At 36.9% G+C, this 22,699-nt stretch overlaps 1 protein-coding gene across 2 annotated transcripts in view; it reads left to right on the top strand.

Moving 5' to 3' along the window:
• Positions 1 to 17,683, top strand: part of PDZD8 (PDZ domain containing 8) — a 124,081-nt gene extending 106,398 nt beyond the window's left edge. For both annotated transcript variants that reach the window (XM_072623666.1, XM_072623655.1), the window contains 2 exons: positions 11,678 to 11,840; positions 14,847 to 17,683. In XM_072623666.1, coding sequence (XP_072479767.1) covers positions 11,678 to 11,840; positions 14,847 to 17,002 — 2,319 coding nt within the window. In that variant the 3' untranslated portion in view covers positions 17,003 to 17,683. The remainder of the gene's footprint in view (positions 1 to 11,677; positions 11,841 to 14,846) is intronic.
• The last annotated feature ends 5,016 nt before the right edge of the window (positions 17,684 to 22,699 follow it).

Below are 22,699 nucleotides of genomic sequence, written 5' to 3'. Positions count from 1 at the left end.
CCCCTCTACATGTTGAGAACTGTCGTTCTCACCCTGTTGCCTCCTCAGTCTTCCGTCTTTGTCTCTCCCTTTTTACTATCAAACTTCCTGAAAGAGGAATTTTTACTTTACCTCAACACCAACCTTTTTTAAAAACTGATTTCTTTTCCCTCCCTGGATGTCCCATCTTATTGCTCCCATGATCCATTCCTCTACCTTTACGTACCCCAACCCTCAAACTCTGCTCCCATCAGTTCTTGCATACTTCTCTACTTCTGTCCATGATTTCATTTTACTTCAAGGCATTCATGCTCTAAACTTGAGTGATCTTTAATTCTTTTCTCTCCCCAAATTCAGCCTTAGAGCCTGTGAATTTTGTCTCTACATTATCTCTTTTCTTCTGTTACCACTTAAATCTAGACTTCATTTTCTGTAGCCTCTTAGCCAGTTTCTATGCCTCTGGTCTCTTCTGCTCTCTCTCACGTGCTCCTACAGTCTTTATAGCACTATATAAATGCCAGCTATCCTTATTCTTAAAAACATGTCATTTTGTTTGTTACTCTATATGTTAGAACTTGGAATGATTCCCATTGCATGTTGACTGAAGTCCAAACTTCTTGCTTAGCCAACACAATGTTGCTGTAACTTACCTTTTCATTTCAACCTGATTTCCTCCTAATTCTCCTAGTATACTGTACAGGTAAATTTGGCTTTTCATCACATACTTTTGAATTCATGCTTTTTCCTTAATCCATCCTAGAATATCCCATGCCCAGAATGTCCTGTATTCCCCCAACTACTTCCCTCCCCAATCTCTGCAATCTCTCCTTACTGTAATCCTGGCCATCCTTCAAACTCAGCTCAAGTGATAACTCCACAAAGGAAACTTTCCTAATTTCCTTAGCTGGATGTGCCCTTTGGTTTCTAAACTCCTAGGATTTGTCCTATGCTCTTATATTCTATGTTCATACCTTATACATACTAGACTGTAATAAATTTTAAACTCCTCAGGGGCAAGGATTGTAGTTTTTTTCTTGTATATCTCCCAGTACCTGGCTCAGTGCATTGCACATAGTAGATGCTTTAACGAATTTGTTTTACAATTAAAAAGGGTAGCAGAGAGCTATAGGTAGAAGAGATTTCTCTTCTACATAAACAGGAGTCAAGAAGAGAGAAGAGGTGATTTTACTAGTCTATTTGAGCTAAAGTGTAATATTTATGTAACTCTTGTTTCCAGTGATATTTTCCTGTAAGACTGATAATGTAAATACAAAAGCAGTTAGGTTTTATTCATATTTATACCTTTGGGGTTCTTTGTACTCATCTTTATTTGGGATTATAAGATCTTAGATTTAGTGCTAGAAGACACCTGACAGCTTATCAAATCCTCTTCATTTTACAGAAGAAGATTTGCAGGTAGGGATGGAGGAAATTACACAACAAGTTAAGTGTTTGAGGTAGGATTTGAACCCAGGTCTTCCTGCCTTTGTGCCCAGTTTTCTATCTATTATCCACCTTTCATCCATTTCCCAGCCCACTGTAGGCTGGATTCCCATCCTACCATTTTGACTAAAACCACATATACATAGAGAAGTAAATATAAGATACATATAAATTTCAGGTGGGATGGCACTATCACCTGATGAAATTTTGTTTTGTTCAGTTGTTCAAGTTTTTTTCCAGTTCTTCATGACCCCATTTGGGATTTTCTTGTCAGAAATACTGGAGTAGTTTGCATTTCCCATCTAGCTCATTTTACAGATGAGGAAACTTCAGGCAAACAGGGTTAAATGACTTCTCCAGGGTCACCAACCTAGTAAGTGTTTGATGCCAAATTTGAACTCAGGAATATGAATCTTCCTTGACTTCAGGCCTGGTGCTGCTATGCCACCTACCTGCCCCTGTCACCTGATGAAATAGGATAAGTTTTCTTTAGGAAGCTACAGAAAATAAAAAAAATATATTTATTTATGTTTTTAAATTAATTTATTTGTTTTCAGTTTTCTACAATCACTTCCATAAGTCTTAGATTTTCCCCCCTCCCTCCCTCTTCCCTTCCTGAGACGGCATGCAATTATATATGGGTTCTCCACATATGTTCTTATTAAATACATTTTCACATTAGTCATTTTGCATAGAAGAATTAAAATGAATGGAAGAAACCATGAGAAAAAAAGAAAACATAACACTAGAGAAAATAGTCTGCTTCATTCTATATTCTGATTCTATAGTTCTTTTTCTGAATGTGGATGGCATTTTGCCTCAAGAACCCTTTGGGAATGTTTTAGGTCCTTGCATTGCTGTGAAGGGCTAACTCTATCAGAAGCAATCTCGCACACTGTGGCTGTTACTATATATAACATTCTCCAGGTTCTGCTCATTCTACTCAGCATCATTTCATATAAGTCTTTCCAGGTTTTTCTGAAGCCCAACTTTTTTTCATTAGGATGCAACTTTTAACTGAGCCTTCAACTGAGTTAGGACGTTGAAGAAGTAGCAGGGAAGGAAAGCATTCCAGAGACAGCCATTGTGTAGCATAGTGGCAGGAGACAGAATATGATGTAGAGTATGATGGTCAGGGAACAACAGTCAGACCAGTTAGACTAGAACAAGTACATGGAAGAAAGTGAGAGAGGGTAATCACCCTGGAGAGACAGGCAAAAAATCTGACTGTAGAGGACTTTAAATGCTAGCTAGAATTCATATTTTACCTTTGAGCTAAAAACCAAAAAGGTCCTAGAGCTTCTTAACCCAGAGGATTAACATGTTCAGACCTTTATTTTAGGAATATCAATCTTGCAACTGTGTGAATCATGAAGCTGGATGCTATCAGTCCAATTAGGAAACTAGTGTAATCAGGAAAGAGATTATGATGGCCCCTACCAGAGTTATTCTAGTTGTGAGTAGAATAGGGGTGAAATTTTCCTCTGACACAAGGAAGAGATATGGTGGGGGGAGAATGGAGAAGACTTGGGAAATGGTGACATTTGGGAAGGGGGTGGGGTTGGTAGATTAAAGTGAAGAGGAAAAGATTAACCATAGATCTAGAATCTGGGACACTTCAGGAAAGGTGGAGCCTTCAGTAGAAATAGGGAAGTTGGGAAGTTGAGGGGAGAGGTGAGTTTGGCAAAAGGAAAAAAAATAATGATTTTGGTTTTGGATATGCAGAGTTTGAGTTGTCTGTGGGGCATTTGTATAAAAATGACTCCCAAATCTATATATCCAGCCCTCATCCATCTTCTGCCCACTTAGTATATTTGCCTAAAGGTACTCATTTTGTCCACAATGAAATATTCCCTTCCCTCTCTCAGACTTTTTTTATTTCTGCTGATGACACCATCCTACCAGTCATCCAGATTCACTATCTTGCTACCATGAAGTCTTCCTCATCCCTTTCTTTTTCTTCAGTTCCAACCAACCCCTATATTGAATCATGTGCCAAGTCATGTTGCTTATACCTCTACGGCATCTTTCATATCTGTCCCCATCTCTTTACCCATACAGCTCTTCTCATCCTAGCTCAGGCCCTCATTACCTCTTAGATAAGAGCAATAATCTACTAATTGGTACCCTTGCCCTGTATTTCTCTCTTCAGATCCTCTTTCTACATAGTATTTCTTAAACACAGATCTGACCATGTCATTCTTATCCTCAAAATCCTTCAGCCTGGAATTTAAAGACCTCCAAAATATTTTAGTCCTCTGCCTTTCCAGTCTTCTTTTCCATTATTCCCCTTCACAATCTCTGTTATAATCAGATTGTCCTACTAGTTGTATCCTCTACAAGACATTACTTCTGCCACTTCTTGCCTTTTATACAAATCATCCTCCATTTCTGCAATACACTCTCTTCCCTTCATAGTATCCCTAGCTTCCTTAAAGGATCCAACACAAGGCCTTTCATGGGTCTTTCCCATTTGTTAGTGTCTTCTCCCTCTTGAAATTACTTTGTAAATACTTAAGTGAGTAGACAAGTTTTATCTTCCAAGTAGAAAGCAAATTCCTTGAGAGTAGGAATCGTTTCTTTTTGTTTTTTGTATCTTCATTGCCTAATTCTCCCTTCTTGGTACCTTATAAATAGTAAAAGCTTAATAAATGGATGTTAAATTGAATAAAACCAGCAAAACATGGAACTGTTGGGCACGTGCCACCCATTATTTATCTGGGATCATGAATGTGAGGGGAACTGACCAGCAGCTAAGAACTTCACCATGTGACTTTACCTCTTTTTAATGCAGAAAATTTTTCAGGGGCCAAGCAAGGTTTTAACTAGTATTATTTTGACTTGTCAACCTTTCCCCCCACCCTCTAGCTTTTAGGAGGTGAAGACTGGAAAGAAGAGTAGAAAGGCAGATGACAAAAATATTTTGGAGGTCGTTAAATTCCAGGCTGAGGAATTTTGAGGACAGGAATAACATGGTCAGATCTGTAAGAAATAACACATAAATCGTGTTTTCTGTCATGGAAAGAGGTCATATTAGTAAGCCTTCAGCTATAATTTCTTTGCCATTTTAAAATTATGATAGTAGGGGGGAGGAGCCAAGATGGCGGAGCAGAAAGATACACATATGCTAGCTCCAAACCCACAGCCCATAAAATACCTGTAAGGAGGAATTCCCAGCGGGTTCTGGAGCAGCGGAAGCCACAGAGCAGTGGAGTGGAGGAGATTTCTGTTCCAGAGAGACCTGGAAAACCATGCGAAGGGTCCGTCACACACCGGACCCAGAACAGAGCCCAGCCCTGCCCTGGCTGAGCGGCACTGAGAGGAGCAGACCCAAGCAGGCTTCAGGGATGGAATCTCCAGCGGCCGTGCAGGTTCCTTCACCCACAGGTCAGTGAGAGAGTCTTTTTGGCTTGCCGAGAGGGGACCTGGGTGTCCACATAACTCAGGCCCCCTCAGGAGGCAGCAGCGGAGGTGGCAGCAGACAAGGGCTCCCAAAGCAGGCAGGAGCTTGGATCCATTGTTGAAGGTCTCCACATAAACCCCCTGAGGGAACCGAGCCCCATGTGGCGGCCCTGCCCCCACCTGAGCACCTGAACTTAATCTCACACTAAATAGCAGCCCTGCCCCCACCGAAAGCCGTGAGGCTGGGAAGCAGCATTTGAATCTCAGACCCCTAGCACTGGCTGGGCGGATCTGGAGGCATGGTGAGAGTGGAGAGGAACCTCAGAGGTCAAGTCACTGGCTGGGAAAATGCCCAGAAAAGGGAAAAAAAATAAGACCACAGAAGGTTACTTTCTTGGTGAACAGATATCTCCTCCCTTCCTTTCTGATGAGGAAAAACAATGCTTACCATCAGGGAAAGACACAGAAGTCAAAGCTTCTGTATCCCCTACATCCAAAATAAATATTCCATGGGCTCAGGCCATGGAAGAGCTCAAAAAGGATTTTAAAAATCAAGTTAGAGAGGTGGAGGAAAAACTGGGAAGAGAAATGAGAGAGATGCAAGAAAAGCATGAAAAGCAGGTCAACACCTTGCTAAAGGAGACCCAAAAAATGCTGAAGAAAATAACACCTTGAAAAATAGGCTAACTCAATTGGCAAAAGAGGTTCAAAAAGCCAATGAGGAGAAGAATGCTTTCAAAAGCAGAATTAGCCAAATGGAAAAGGAGGTTCAAAAGCTCACTGAAGAAAATAGTTCTTTCAAAATTAGAATGGAACAGATGGAGGCTAATGACTTTGTGAGAAACCAAGAAATCACAAAACAAAACCAAAAGAATGAAAAAATGGAAGATAATGTGAAATATCTCATTTGAAAAACAACTGACCTGGAAAACAGATCCAGGAGAGACAATTTAAAAATTATGGGACTACCTGAAAGCCATGATCAAAAAAAGAGCCTAGACATCATCCTTCATGAAATTATCAAGGAAAACTGCCCTGATATAAAATTATGATAGTAGTAGATAACGTTATTGATTCTTAGATTAATGTATGAATTCACTATGACAAATAGAAAAAATCAATTAGTCTGACAATGGTACAGTATAGTTATAGATTATTAGGTATAGTTCGTAGTGTATGTCTTATGCCTTTTTCAAGTTTTACATTAGAGAATTCACTAGCAATATCTAATAAAAATTGATCAGGCCATTTTATTTAATATTTCCTCTAAACTGAGTCATTGTTCTGGAAAACTTAATGCTTTGGAAGTCTGAAGTTTTTCAGGTGACATTTATGTCAAGGATCATTTGAAACTGGAAAAAGGTAGTATTTTTTTAATTGCAAGTAGAGTGCAATTAAAAAAGATAAATGTTCTCTTTAGATTGAATAAAGAAAATGATAATACTAGTTAACATTTATGTGATACTTTAAGGTTTGCAAAACATTTTGCATTTTTTACCTCATTTGATCCTCACAACAACCTTATGAAGTACAAGCTATTTTTATTCCCCTTTTACAGTTGAAGAAATGGTAGGTAAAAAAAAAAGGTTAAATGACTTGCTCAGGGTTACACAGGTAAGTCTCTGAGACAGGATTTGAACTCAGGATTTCTGACCCTTAATCTGGGAACACTGAATTACTTAGCTCTTTACAAGGTGGTTTGTTTTGTAAAGAATGTCTTTTACTTTAATATGCTATAAAATGATGAAAATTTTCATGCCATCCTATCATAATTAAAGAATTCATGCACCTCTCTTTCATCTAAATATTCAATGAATTGTTTTGGATGGATCGAACTCTGTAAGGGAGCTTGTTTGAACATGTGTGGCAAGTGTTTATTGTGTCAAAACAATTGTGTATCACATTTTAAAATTAAAAACTCAGCCAGGATTAACTAGAACTTGCTTCCTCTCAAACATGTAATTTCTATTTACAAAAACAAAAGTGACATTAAAATAAGCACAGAAAAAAATGAATTTGAATCAGACAAGTTGCTTCTCCCCGTTCTCAGTTTCAAGGTATATCTTCAATTCAGGGCACATTCATCCCAGTTATTTGTGCTTTATAATGTTATGGCCATCTAAAATGGAAACTCTTTTCTAAAAAATGACAACTCTGAGACCTGGAAGATCCTCAGTCAATTAAGGGGAGAGCAAGGAAGAGAATTTCTTTCTTTCTTTTTTTTTTTAATTTTAATTTTTCATTTTTAACAGTTTATAACAGATAAAACAATTCAAACTTTTGGTCAGGTGATTCTTCTTTTTAAAGCATTTACAAAAGAATTTTTTTTTTAACATTAACCAACTGAGACACAATAATATTTATGTTACTAACTTCACAAGCTCTTGACCTAATTGTCTCCACAGTATTACTAAGAATTAAAGGACTCTAACTTATTGTTATTGGTCTAAAGTCCTATGCCTAATAGCTTAATTTTAGACTTAACCTCGGATGTTCCCCTACCCATAATCTATAATTGAATAGATCTGGTATTAAGCTTACAAACCTTTTGACTATAGGAAATTGACACCAAGAGTAGGGACATTGCAGGGATGCAATATCTCCCCAACTTCATGTCAATTCCAGGCAGGATTAGATTGTCCACTTGCATCCAGTCAGGCTTAAAGTCTTCCAGGTGTCAGTGGGGAAATTGAGTCAGAGAATCCTACCTCAGCCCAGGCTGAACAGCCGCTCTCCCACCCTTCCCATGAGATCACCTTTTGCAGTTCATACCAGCATCTTACCAGCTTACTGGCATCATGAACTGGAGGCTCCGATTGCCTTTCTTGATACCCATACCTGGAGTTAAACTCAGAAGAACAGTCCCTTAATAGTCCCATAGCATCTAAAAATGGCAAGTTCCAATAACCAGGTTTCAAATATGATTATAATTTCACTTTGGTTAAGGAACATCTTTTGAGGCAAGTCTTAAGTGGCTTACATGCCTTTCTATACATGTTCTAGTTCCTGATTAAATAGCAATCATAAAATCAAATTTACCATTAAAACCTTAACTTTTCCATCAATGCCAGATTTTACCCGAGGTTACCTTCCTTTAGGAAATTTAGACTGAAATTTTTTCCCCCAAACTAAAGATGTCATTGATTTATTCTCAGTAATTAATTCAGTCTATTGTTTTAATACTAATTGCTTTTACCTCACTTTGTAACATGTCCAATTTTTGTCTCCATCACTCCCCTTCCCCTGCTTCCTAATACCTTGCATTTTGATTACTCCTTCCCTCAGTGTACCCTCCGTTCTATCACACCCCATCTTCCCTTATCCCCATCTTCTCTCTTTTCTTGTAGGGCAAGATAAATTTCTATACCCCTATCCCTGTAGTTCTTATTTCCCGATTATATCCAATAAAAATTCTCAATATTCGTTTCTAATACTTTGAATTCCAACTTCTCTCCCTCCCCCCTCCCTCCCCAGCCCCACTGAGAAAGAAAGCAATTCAATACAGACTAAATATGTGTTCTTTTACAAAAGACTTCCATAATAATCCCGTTGTGTAATACTAATTATATTGCCCTCTGTCCTACTCTATCCCCCCTTATTTTTTTCCCTACAATTGACCTTGTCCCTTCTCGAAGGTGTTTATTTTTAGTGACTCCCTTCTCCCATTTGCCCTCCCTTCTAACATTCCCCTCACCGTACTTGTCTCCTCCTCTCCTACTTTACTGTGGTGTGATATAAATTTTCATATCAGATTTAGGGAGCATGTTATTCCCTCCTTCAGCCACATTTGGAGAGAGTAGCTTCTTTTTTCCCTCTCCCCTTCTCCCTTTTTTCCTCCTTTGAATAAGATTTTTCTTACCTCTTTTATGAGTTATAGCCTGCCCCGTTCCATTTCTCCCTTTCTCTTCCTGGAATTTTCCTCCTTCACCCCTTAATCTTTATTTTATTTTATTTTTTTGGATGGATATCATCTCTTCTGATATAACACACCCTGTACTCTCTATGTATGTGTATGTGTGTGTGTATGTACAATCTCTCCATCTACCCAAATACTGAGAAAAGATTCAAGAGTTAAAAATATTTTCTTTCCATGTAGTAATGTAAACAGTTCAACTTTAGAGAGTTTTTTATGATTTTTCTTTCCTGTTTACTTTTTCATACTTCTCTTGATTCTTGTCTTGGGAAGTCAAATTTTTAAATACAGATCTGGTGTTTTCCTCAACATGAATGATTGAAAGTTGTCTATATCATTGAATGACCTTTTCTTCCCTTGAAGTTATACTCAGATTTGCTGGGCAGGTGATTCTTGGTTTCAATCCCAGTTCCTTTGACCTCTGAAATATCCCATTCCAAGCCCTTCGATCCCTTAATGTTGAAGCTGCCAGATCCTGTGTTATCCTGATTGTATTTCCACAATACTCAAATTGTTTCTTTCTGACTGCTTGCAGTATTGTCTCCTTGATCTGGGAACTCTGAAATTTGGCCACAATATTCCTAGGAGTTTCCCTGTTTGGATCTCTTTCAGGAGGTGATAGGTGAATTCTTTCAATATTTCTTTTGCCCTCTGATTCTAGAACATCAGGGTAGTTTTCCTCAATAATTTCATGCAAGATAATATCTAGGCTGTTTTTTTGATCATGGCTTTCAGGTAGTCCCATAATTTTTAAATTATTTCTCCTGGATCTATTTTCCAGGTCAGTTGTTTTTTCAATAAGATGTTTCACGTTATCTTGTATTTTTTTCAAATTTTTGGTTTTGTTACTAACTGCTTGGTTTAACTCAAAGTCATTCATTTCCCTGAACTCAGTTCTCTCTTTCATTGAATTATTTTCTTCAGTGAGCTTTTGAACCTTCTCCTCCATTTGGCTAAAACCTCCTTCTCCTCATTGGCTTTTTAGACCTCTTTTTCCAATTGAGTTAGCCTCTTTTTAAAGCTGTTATTTTCCTCAGCATTTTTTTTTTTGGATCTCCTTTAGTAAGCTGCTAACTTGTTTTTTAAGGTCTTCTATTGCCTGAGCCAAGTTTGAGTTCCCTTTGGAGGCAGATGCCTTCACTTCCTCTGACAGTATACCTTGTTCTTCCTCATCCGAAAGCATAGGGGGAGACACCTGTTCCCCAAGAAAGTAACCTTCTATGGTCTTATTTTTTTTCCCATTTTTGGGCATTTTCCCAGTCAGTTACTTGACTTCTGAGTTTCCTCTCCACATCCACCCTGCCTCCAGTTCCACCAAGCCAGCTGTGGGGGCTGAGATTCAGATGAGCTGCTCCCAAGCCCCAGGGGTTTTAGGCAGAGGCAGGGCTGCTATTCAGTGTAAGATTAAGATCAGCTGCTCAGGATGGGGCAGAGGCACCACACAGGGCTTAGTTCCCTTAGAGGGTTTACAATGAGACCTTCAACAATGGATGCAGGCTACTGCCTGCTTTGCAAGCCTTGTCCACTGCTGCCTCTACTGCTGCCTCCTGAGGATACCTGAGTTTTGGGGACACCCTGCTCCCCTCTTGGCCAGCTGAAAAGACCCTCTCACTGACCTTTGATGCCTGTGGGTTGAGGGATCTGTGCTACTGCTGGAGATTCTGTCCCTGAAACCTGCTCAGATCTGCTCCTTTCATTGCCACGTGGCCAAGGCAGGGCTGGGCTCTGCTCCGTGTCCAGTGCGTGACAGACCTTTCCCGTAGGTCTTTCAGGTCTCTCTGGGATAGAAATCTCCTCCACTCCGTTGTTCTGTGGCTTCCACTGCTCTAGAAGTTGTTGAGAGTTCTTCTTTTCAGGTCTTTTATGGACTGTGGGGTAAGAGCTAAGCGTATGTGCATCTTTCTACTCCACCATCTTGGCTCGTTTCCCCCTTCTCCCCCAACCCCCAAGAGAGTTTTGTCAGTTACACTATATCTTTCTTGAAATGAGTTAAAACCAGTAGACCCATAAATCATCTCAAATTTTTTCAACAGAATTGCAAACCTAAAGGAAATTCCATCTAACTTTCAGTTCATCAGAAAACTCAACCCTAATCCCTATACTCAGAACATTTTAGAGAATGAAAATCTTACTATGTTTATTTAATTTAAAAGCATCCATTAAATAAATATACATGTCCACATACATGCCCCATTTTTGCAACCTTTATTTTTAGTTGAAAAAGTAGACCCCACTTATTGATAGTTTAAAGTACTTTGCATCCATTGTTTTATTTAATCTTTACTACAGCCTTGGGAGGTTGGCAACATAGGTATTTTCCATATTTTATAGATGAAGAAACTGAAGCTCTAAGATATCAAATAGCTAATGAAGCGACAGGGCCACCCCTCAAAGCCATGATGTCAAAATGTCAGTATGAGGGGAAGTGAATGGACTAATTTACAAAAGTTACATGTCTTTTGTTACACAATGTGCAAATCTGAAGAATTTATCATTGTACTTTTCAATTATAATTGGTAGTTAACTGTCACAGCTTCTTTTCTTTAAAATTTCAATTGCTATGCAGTCATGACCCCAAATAACCTTTCACAGAGAGTAAATATGCACATACATATTTAGATGTGTTTGTGTATGTATACACACACACCCCAATACTACAGACTTGGAAAATAGGCACCCATTTTATTAGTACCTTTCCAAACCTCCTCTTCTGCAGGTTAAGAAGGTTCATTGAAGGTAATTTGACCAAAAAGTAATTTGATGGTTTGTGCAGATTACTCCAGAACTACTTATTTTACCTCCCAGGTATTTAAAGCTCTGTACAGAGCCTCAGTTTCTCCATCAGCTGCGAAAGGTTGGAGTACTATGTGAACATGAACTGTTATTACTAATAAGTTCATTGTATCAATATTCATTCTTAAACATTTTCTCTTTATCAAGGTTGAGGTGGTAAAAGGAAATTTGCAAAGTGTTGGACTTACACTTCGCTTGGTTCAGTCATCTGATGGATATGGTGGACATGTTGTAATTGAGACTGTGGCACCAAATTCCCCTGCCTCACTTGCAGATCTTCAGCGAGGAGACAGACTTATAGCCATTGGAGGTAATTTCTGTTGTTGCTCTTTACCATGAACTTAAATGATTTTGATTTAGAAAAAACAACTTTTAAGCTAGCGCATGGTTTTAAGTCAGTGAGTTGATATTCTCAATATCACAACTCCCTTTCTTCCTACCTTTTCACCTCATCAGCTTTTGACTACACAATTCGTTTTTCTCCTGTAGAATCATTTTTCTCCTGTCCTCTCGCTTCCTACCCCTCCAGACTCTTGCTCCCCCCCCACTATAACTCTCCTCCTGCCAATAAAGTTAATGAAAATATACCTGACTCCTAATATAAAAATGCTATGCAAATGCAAGGTATCATGATTGCTATTGATGATGGCTGCCACCACCACCACGACTACTACTATAAGGGAAAATAAGGCAATTATCATTCTGTGAGGAGAGTAAATGAGTATAGTACCTCTTGGCTATAAACTTTAGCTCTGTTCCCAGACTTACCATTTAGCAGAAGATGCACAATCAGATAACATTCACATAGGTTTTCTTAGAGTACCATATATATGCATGTAGATAAACATTCATTCAACTAACATTTATTTATTAACATTATTGAATTTAATGCCCTGTACTAGTTGCTGAGAAAAATATTAAGTTTGATTGGTCCCTTCCTCAAGGCACTTACATTCTAATACTGTATTTGGCATAGCAGTGAATAAATGCCACGTTATCCATATCAGGAAGTGCAAGTTATCTAATTTAGAAATTATCTCATTTTCCTTATTCATAATCTTATTCAGTGACCGTTAATAAATCATTCTGTTGAATTTTCACCTAAGAAATCAGAGTTTAGTTCATATTTTCAAATGAAAACACCTGCTAAAAGCCTAAAGTGTGCAACTTGACTTGACAATTAAAAGTTAAAGCTTGAGTATGACTTGTTTGAAGAGCTCTGGTGACCATATCCTATAACATAGGGATCATTAAGTCCAGCTCCCTCAGTTTACACATGAGGAAACTGAAGTTCAGAGGGATCCAGGGACTTGCCTTTCAAAGTCAGTTAGATCCCAAAGGGCAAAGCCAAGATTCAAACACATTCAGTACTCTCCACTCCCCACATGCTAGATGGATGCTTCATTCTTGTGGCCTCTTCAGAGAATCCCTGAGACACTGGGATAAACAATAGAAAGCTAGGAGGAAGAAGGTATCACCTTTTTCAAGTACCTATATGCCCAATTTTTAAAACTTTTCTGCCATTTTTCTCCTTCCAAAAAAGATAATAAATTATTTTGTTTAATCAGTGGTACTAAGCAGAGTAAGAACTAAGTTATCTGGAGTTTTTTTTTTTGGAAGGGGGAAGGGAAGGCAATTGGGATTAAGTGACTTGCCCAAAGTTGCACATCTAGTGTGCCAAGTGTCTGAGTCCAGATTTGAACTCAGATCCTCCTGACTCTAGGGCCAGTACTCTACTCACTGTGCCACCTAGCTGCCCTTAGGAACTAATTTATTTTATATTTACTTTCAACAAAATAGCTTTGAAAGTTAAATCCAATGATGCTACTCTTATTATCAATAATACCTTGTTAGCCTTTCTTCCCCCAGGTAAATTAGTCTGTCTGTCCCAGAGCCCATATAGTACTTTGTATCCCTCCACCAGAATGATAGCTTCTTGTCCCTTTTCTGTACCTAACCACCTTCCCTTGGGCCACACAGGTGGTAATTTGCCATTAGGAGGTCAATCCTCTATACTGTTTTTTTTCCCCTTGCCCTCTCTCAGCAGTACTAACACAGACATCAACCTTATCTGACTATGTATGCAATATTCAACACCCACAGTCCTTCATATCTTCAAAGAAAAGAATGTTTTCCCATGTCTTCAAGGAACAATCGTCTTGATCATTACAATGACATGTGCAGTTTCTTTGTTTTTTCTTTGTCCTTTATTGTAGTCGTTGTCTGTTGTCTATGTCTATGTTGCTTTTTTGAGTTTGTTTACTTTATTAGTTCACATGGATTCCCATGTTTTCCTCAATTATTTATACTAATTATTTCTTATAGCATACATATTCCATTATATTTAGGTACCACCATTTATTTAGCCATTCTCGAATAGCACCTACTTGATGTCTAATTCTTTGTTACTCCTAAAAGCTCTGCTATGGATACTTTGTTGTTTATGACACATTTCTTTCTGCCTTTGTCTTCCTGTGTATGCCTAACAATAGGATCTCTGGGCCAATTTAATCATGTTTTTAAAGCATAATTCCAATTTCTGTTTTTGGAACAAACCTATGCTTTTCTTGGCATAGCCAGTTAAAAAAAAAAACCTTTTACCAAAGAAAGTCATTTGCTCTTCAACTTATAGTTTTAAAGCATTATCTGGGGGTTCTGGGAGCTTAAGTATAGAGCCCCATAACCATTATCTGTCAGAGGTAGGATGTGCACCTAGGCCTCCCTGACTCAGTGACCAGTTCTCTGTCTATTACACCATCCTACCTCTAGATTTCATGATCTTTTCTAAAGTAGTCATACCAACTCACAGCTCTACCACAGTGTATTAGTGTGATTGTATTCCCACAATCCCTCCAACAGTGACTATTCCCATCTTTTGTGATATTTGCCAACATTCTGGGCATCAAATAAAACCTCAAGAGATGTTTTGATTTGTGTTTTTTCTTATTAATGATTTAGAACAATCTTTTCACATGATGGTTAATTCTTTTGAGAAATTTTTGTTTGTATCCTTTGGCTATTTATCCCTTTCTCTCAATACATTTTAAGAAGCAAAATAATTCTGAGTATTTTTTGGTTTGAAGGAGTACAAATTCTCAACTGTTTGTTTATTTGTATTTTGATATTGGATGCAAGGGCACTAAATCTTTGATTTCAGAAAAATCTATCCCAAAGTGAAGTAAGTTTTCTTTAATCATCCCAGCATATACATCACTCCATTAGTGCAAATAATCAAAAGTTGACTATAACATTTGCAGCAGATTTAAATGATTCTTAGGGCAGTAATTTACTGTGTTTTTGTTGTTGTTTTAAATAGGAGTTAAAATCACATCTACAATCCAGGTGTTAAAGCTCATCAAGCAAGCAGGTGACCGAGTGATGGTGTATTATGAAAGGCCTGTTGGTCAGAGTAATCAAGGACCAGTGCTACAAGATAGTTTTACAACATTGGAAGATAATAGTTTTCTAACAAATTCATGTCAACCGAATTATGAAGAAGACACAGGTAACCTCATAATGGATGTTGATAACAAAGATATAGATTTAGAGTTTGAAGATTTGGCATGCGATATCAGGCTACAAAGTGAGCCCAAAGATGATGTTTCATCACTAAGTCCAAGTCCCAAACGCTCTTCAGCACAAGTTTTTAAGCCTTCTGGATCTGTCTCACCAATCGTAAATCGTAAATCAGCAAGTTACGTGGTACCACGAAGTTCTCAAGGCAAAGATGCACCCAAATTAGCAACACCTAAGGTCTCTGAAGCTTCAGACCCACCACAACAGTCAACAAAAACATCACAATCTCTTCTTAAGCCTGCTGTGCCACCAAGGCCACAAACAAAATTGGTTCCACCATCTACTGATACTCAAAGCCAGGCAGAATCAGATACACCTGTTGAAAAAACAGAGAAACCACCTTCTCTTCCACAATCAGAAAAACTCTCAGAAAAGTTAATAACAAATATTAATTATACAGAAGACACATCTGTGTCAAAGCCATCTGTGGTAAAGCAGGAAGTGGTAAAAGACCCAATTTCAGAAAGTGCTAATAAGGATAGTGCAGATGACCAAACATGGGAATCAGCAGAAATTCCTTATCACCATAAAATAGGTAAATGGACAAGAAAGAAGGGAACTTGTATATTTGACATAGAAGGCTGCCATAAGTACCTGAATGTTGCATTGTGGTGCAGAGATCCTTTCAAGGCGGGTGGTCTCATCTGCTTAGGACATGTTAGTATAAAACTGGAAGAGATTGCCTTAGGGTGTTTAGCTACTTCAAACTTGGATTATCTTACAAAATTCAGGCTGAATCCTCCGAAACCTAAAGCTATGGTTACTAGAACTGCATTGCGAAGTCTGAGTATGCAAAAGGGATTCAATGAAAAATTTTGCTATGGTGATATTACTATACATTTCAAATATTTGAAAGAAGGAGAATATGAACAATATATGAATCTTATGGAGAAGGAAAAAGAAAACAATTTGGTAGAGGACGTTCCTGCCCTTATTAAAGATGAGTATTTTGTTGGACAGATGAATTTTGCAGAAAATAAACATTGTTTCCAAGACACTCAATTCCAGAATCCAACATGGTGTGACTACTGTAAAAAGAAAGTTTGGACTAAAGCAGCTTCCCAGTGCATATTTTGTGCTTACGTTTGCCATAAAAAATGTCAAGAAAAATGCTTTGCTGAAACTCCACTTTGTGTAGGACCTGAGAAGCGAGTGGACCGAATCTTGAAAAACTTTCGGGTAGAAGGACAAGAAAATATGATAGGAATGTCTTCTAATAAATCAGTCGGTAAAAGTACAGGTATAACAAGGCATTTATGGAACACTAGCTCTCGTATCTTAAGCTTGCGTCAAAGCGTTAGAAGAACCCAAGCTGAACAGATTGCTGAATTGGCAGAACCCTCACCCAAGCAAACACCAAACACTTCAGATAATGAAGGCAGTGATACAGAGATTTGTGGTCCAAATAGTCCTTCCAAGCGGATAAGCACCACAGGAATCAAATTGGCAAGGAAAGAAGGAGGCCTAGATGACAGTGTCTTCATTGCAGTTAAAGAAATTGGTCGTGACCTTTATAGGGGTTTGCCTAATGAGGAAAGATTCCAGAAGCTAGAATTCATGTTAGATAAACTGCAGAATGAAATTGATCAGGAGCTGGAACACAACAATTCAATTGCTAGAGAAGAGAAGGAGGCGACCGATGCAAAGAAAAAAGCCCTCCTTGCAACTGCCTTGACTAAATCAGGTGAAAGACTGCAGGCTTTAACACTTCTTATGATACACTACAGAGCAGGTATTGAAGATCTAGAATTAGAAACGCTATCTTTATATCAAACCAAAAAAGTGGCTACAGAAGATACAGAAGAAGACCTCGATAATGAAATACGTGAACTAATGAACACTCAACCTTTTGACAGCATATCAGATGAATTATTTGACTCATCTGAACCTGTGTAGTAGAACCGTTTGCCTATTTAACCTTCTAAACAATTGCGGGAAAAAAATTACACTTACTAAAATACATCAGATATACCCCCATTTAAACACCCTCATAATATGTATGGCCTGCTTCTCCACATTTATTTGCTTGTCTTAACAACAACAAAAAAAAAGGTTGTTTTTTTTTTTTTTCCAGCAAAAAGTATGACCATTTGACTTGGCTAAATTGGCTGTTTTGGATTGTATTACAATATGTTTTGGGGGTTAATACTGGGAATTTATTTTTACTAATTTCTAACTTTTTCTATTATGGAAATTAACATTTCATGTTGATGTTGTTTTCCTTTTTGTTTCTGAATTAGTGTTAAATAGTTATTGTCAGAATTCTTAAAATGCTTTAATTTCCATCATGGTGATAGTTATGAACTTGCTGCATGCCCCAACTGATAACACAGCAATCATTGAGGGAACAGGTTTTGAAATTTTTGATCATGTTACATTTCTTTTTGTCTCAAATTGGTTGTAAATGTTTTCTTGGTGGGGGGGTGGGTGTGGTAAGGGAACAACGGATGATATATGTTGGAGGTGGATTTAGATAGGGTTTTTTGCGGGGGAGGGTTAGCCAAATACTACATGAAAGCAAACACTGTGGCTTTTATTTTGTCTATGATGATTTAGTAAAGATATTATTATATATGATGTTGCTTGCTTTCTATGCTTTTGTTTTAAAAAATATTCTTTTCAAAAGTTGTACAGTTGAATTATGGCAGTGTTCAGTGCTTCCTTTGAAGAGCTTGCACTGTTAAAATACAGAAAGTAATAGATACAGTTTGATGCATTTACTCAAGAATTTCTAGCCAGGTCACTAGCATTTATCAATTTAAGAATTTTAAAATTATGAAAAAGATAACCAATAGGTCTTTGATATTTAACCTTTCAAAATGTTGATGCTTTACCTTTTATAGATTTGTGTATCTGCTAAAAGGTATTTAAAGTTCTAAACATTTAAACACTTAAAAATCTTTATCCTAGAGGAAATAAAATGTGTAAAAGGATGTCAAGTTTCAGAAGACTGTAAAGCAGTTGGGTTGGTAATTGTGTTTTGTTTTAGAAACAGGTTTCTGTTTCTACTGAAGAAGGCTTTAGGGAAGAACATTGTACAAAAAATATGTTTGATCCATTACCTGTCTCCCATATCACAAAGTTGCATATATAACAATGGAATGAGTGTTCTCATTCAGAATGCTCTTATATAATATAGATAAATAGAATTGGGGCCTCTTCTCTGAAAAGGAAATTATGAGATGATCCTGGATTCAGATTATCCATCCTTACTACCATGTAATTGATGGGAGATGTATATGTATTTTCTCTCCCTCTCTCTCCCCTTCTGTGCCCCTCTCCTCCTCTGCTCCTCTCCTTTTCTGCCCTCTCTTAAAATATTTTGAATGTTTTAACGTTTTGCATACATAGGAATCATATACACATATTTTCTTCCCTGTGGGTAGGTACTTTATGAAAGAATTGATTTTTTAGAACATTTGGAAATTAAACTGACTATAAAACAAGTTAATAATTTACAAGTGGTTTATGTATGAGAGCTTCTAAGGCTAGAGGAAATTAGAATGATCTAGTGGAAAAGACACTGGCCCAGGAGTTAAAACCTGAGTTTTAGCCCAAGCATTTCAACTAATAAGCTCTGTGACCTTAGGCAAGTCACATAACCTCTCTGTGCCTCAGTTTCCCCATCTGTAAAATGGGTTTATAATACTTACCCTATCTACCTCACAGGACTGTTGTGAGGAAAACATTGTGTATGGGAAAACATTTAAAATTAAAGTATACAAATGCAAGATGGCTATTGTTGTTAGCCTAATAAGGCAACGGTCCAGGGGGAAGGGAAAAGGGGAAACTCAAATCTACAGACTGCTACTTCATTCTCACAATGAACAATTGCTACCACTCTTGTAACTTTCAATAATTGTAAGGTGTTAAGGACATGAAATTCATTTTTAGCCAAATGTGTGGAAAAGATATTCCAACTTTTTAAAAGGCCTGTTCTGTTATATGTATGTGTGTGTGTATGTATACTGTTGCAGATAGAAATTTCCTTAAAAGTTCACATATACTATAAATTACTCAATAATTCAAATTCAAAATGAAATTCTGTCCTATACAGTTTAATTTTGGCTTCTACAAATAGCTTACCATCAATGACCAACAAAGCTTGCAGGTCGTTTTAGTGACTGTGATTATAGTAATACCATGGTGGTTTTAATTGACATCCAACAATTTCAGCAGATCTCTGCCTGGTTTAAGGGAACTGTAGAAATAACAGAAAACTTTGGGTTCCTGAAAATCCATGCAAGTGTTGAAAGTATTTATAACCATGTAGAACAATGACTATGGAAAGCCTAGATAGAAACTTATTTATATAATGCTGCTAAATGATATATGTAAAATATAGATTTAATGTAGTACAGTGTCTTTTTATATACACTGAGTGAAGGGGACTGCCATTCTATATTCGAGAAGAAGGTAAAGCAACAATTCAGTTAACCTAAGTTCTATTACATGAGGCTCCAGAGGGAAAAATTATAATACATTACATTACTGATGTGTAATCTTTGCTGCTGTGCTATGTTATCAATAGCTAAAAATAATAAAGACTACCACAGAAAACAAGAATATTTTTATTTTTGTGACATCTAGAGAATTGGTAGGTGTTACATATTTCAGAGACTGCTTCCTACTAGAATTTTGTCATGAAAACAAACATTTATAAAGTCTGATTTCTTTAAATAAAGCTATTGTTTTTAAGCTGCTTAAAAGTTTTTTTTAATATGTACAATATATTACTGTCTAAATCCAGGAAGTCCTGGAGGATTTATGTACATACCTCCACTATATACAAGTAAGGAGGATATTTAGCTTAATTTTTCTAAGGTATTATTCAACCCAAATCAAGAAAAGTGAAACTTTAGCAACATTTTCAGATAAGCCACATAATCTTTGGATCCAGAATTTTTGTAACTTAATTGTTAAATTTACTTGACCTCCAAATACTAATCTTGCATGATATTTATATTCCTTAACTCTTCATTGAGGTATGTGCATAGATTCCTATTGTTCCAAGATGAAGACATTTTACAATAGGGGAGGGACTTCTAAATACTAGACATTTAGCTATAAATAGCCTGGATTTTTTTTTTTCTGTTCTAAATGCTAGTACTAAAAAGTTTGTCCAAAAGAGCTAACAAGCTTTGCATCATTCTCTCCAACCCCAGGCTTTACCTTTAATGTCATTATGCCATAGTCATAAGAAATGTCTTATTCTGAATTAAAAACTTACATTGTCATCTCCCCCTCAGATTAGCATTATCTTTTATTAAAAGTTAGATGTTGTAATCAGAAAATCATCCAGCAGCTAATAAATAATCACTCATCTTTTTGTACCAAGTCATATATTGACAGTGAACATGGTAGTTCAGATGGGTAACTGTTATTTGCCTCAACCTCTTAATTTTGCTACTTATTAAGGAGATCATATCTTAATGATCAGATTATATGAAACCTAAAACCATGGAATAAACCAATCCAAATCTCACATGCAGGAGAGATTCCAGAAGGAAATATGTGTGGCCAAGATGAAGTTACTCATTTAAAAATCTTCAGTTGTCTCAGTGTCCAAAACAAATGCAAATAGGCATAGTATCGAATTCAGAACCCATTTATTTCTTGTTGACTGAAACATGAATATGTACACTCATCCCTCTGAAAACAAACACGTGCACTGCTGCCTCACCATGAGCTTGCACTTTCATCAACACAGTTTTTTAGCCAATTACAAACATGGTACCCCTTTTGTTCCAAGTACAGTCATGGGTAGAGAGGGGTTTTGCTCATACATATCATGATACATAAACATAAATAATCAGAAATGCACCTCTCTTCAGTTCTTACCAACCTGAATATTAGAATTATTTTTTAATTAACTTCTTTTGCTTTTGTACTTGGAATTTTTTATACTCCTCAAATGTCCATCTTCCCCAGACTGAGAGAAGGCCTGTTGACTAGTTAGTTCTCTTAAGAAAATTAAGTATATCTGCTGATATACGGTTCCTTGTCTCTTCATGTAACCCCTGAAAGTTCGTGGGGTTTTTTTGGCCCACTCCTATGTATAGCCAGTTACACATGTGCAGTTAGAGAGCTTATGATGACCTTTAGTTTTAGACCAAACCCAACCTTGCCTGGCTTGTTTTGTAGAACGTTAGAAATGACAGGTAACATGTTGTTTTGCATATGTCACACATAGAAACTGAACTTTTCATCAGATAGAACTACCTTGATTAAGATCTCCAGAAGGTAAATGGGAGTGTAACTGGCAACTCTCCTAGAGAATAAGAAATAATGAAATCAGAGATATGTTTTGCTCTTTAACTACTTGCTCTTTGATCTGTCTATAACATAGAGTTTTATAACAACCTGTAACTAAGATTTGGCTACTTTTGTTTGCTTTATGATCACAGAATTGTAAAATAAGCCACTACCATCATTTCAGATGTATACCACAACATATACAGTATTCTAAATACACTTTGCACATTTTACAAAACCATATCTAAACAAGTCTCCGTTATGAAACAGAATGTACTGTTACTTTGAGAAAAGGCACATAGTTTTAGTTCACACATGAAATCTCACAGTACACTGCATGAAATGAATGTTGATACGTGTTGAATCTTTTTAGATAGCTTGAATTTATTTTTATTTCTTACAGTTGTGTAAATGGATATGTGAATAGACCCTACTCTAGACCTACTTGTTCTTGCTTTGTTATATTGAGCCTTTGGACATAGACCATTTCATTTTTATATCACCTCCATTTTAAATTATATTTTTTCAAACAGATCGGTTCTGTAAACATTTCAGATGTATAGAAAATTCTACTACTACGAGGCAGTATTGTTCTAAAGAGACTGAAGATAATCTGAGATTTGGGTTAGCTTTTTTTTTAAGCAAACATTTAGCATTCAGGCTTCTTTTTAGTGTTTTGGACTAAAAGTTCATCTGTCAGACTGGATGAGCACTCTAAATCATGTAAGTTGAGTACACTTACGTAATTTAACACCCTCTATGAAATCTTTATCCAACAAAAGTTAATAAGCATCAACAGAAGTTTTTAAATAATACCAGGGTATGTTTGCTATTATTTTTCTCTCTTAACAAAATTTCTTTTTATTTGGGTCTATGATTACCACCAAAATCCTATTGAATAAAAATAACTTTACATTAATACCTCTTTCTCAAAAATGGAAAAGTAATGCCAATGTCACTTCACATATATGCCCAAAAAAGTGATTGACAAGTTCTAGTAACAACCTTAACTTCAAACATGACACTTTCCAAAGAATTTTAATTTAATTTCCCCAGCCAGTTTTTAATTTGGATGTGTACACTACAAGTTCAATTACAGTTCAGCACTGTCATTCAGGATAACTTTTGGAAATAATTGTTGGATTGGTTCGGTTCTTTGGACATGGAATGGTTTGTGCATTGTTGGAATAGACCAGGTAATGTGCTGTATGTTCATACACAGTACCAGTAATGATGCAGAAAAAAATAATCTTGTTGACAAGTGTTCAGGAATGTAAGTTTAAAAAATTATACTTGATTAAGATTCAACTATTTATACAGATTTACACTACAGTTTAA

This window comes from Notamacropus eugenii, chromosome 1 (genome assembly GCF_028372415.1).
Source record: "Notamacropus eugenii isolate mMacEug1 chromosome 1, mMacEug1.pri_v2, whole genome shotgun sequence".
Taxonomy (NCBI): Eukaryota; Metazoa; Chordata; class Mammalia; order Diprotodontia; family Macropodidae; genus Notamacropus; species Notamacropus eugenii.
Note: the sequence above shows the minus strand (reverse complement) of the source record. Positions and strands in the feature narration are given on the sequence as shown.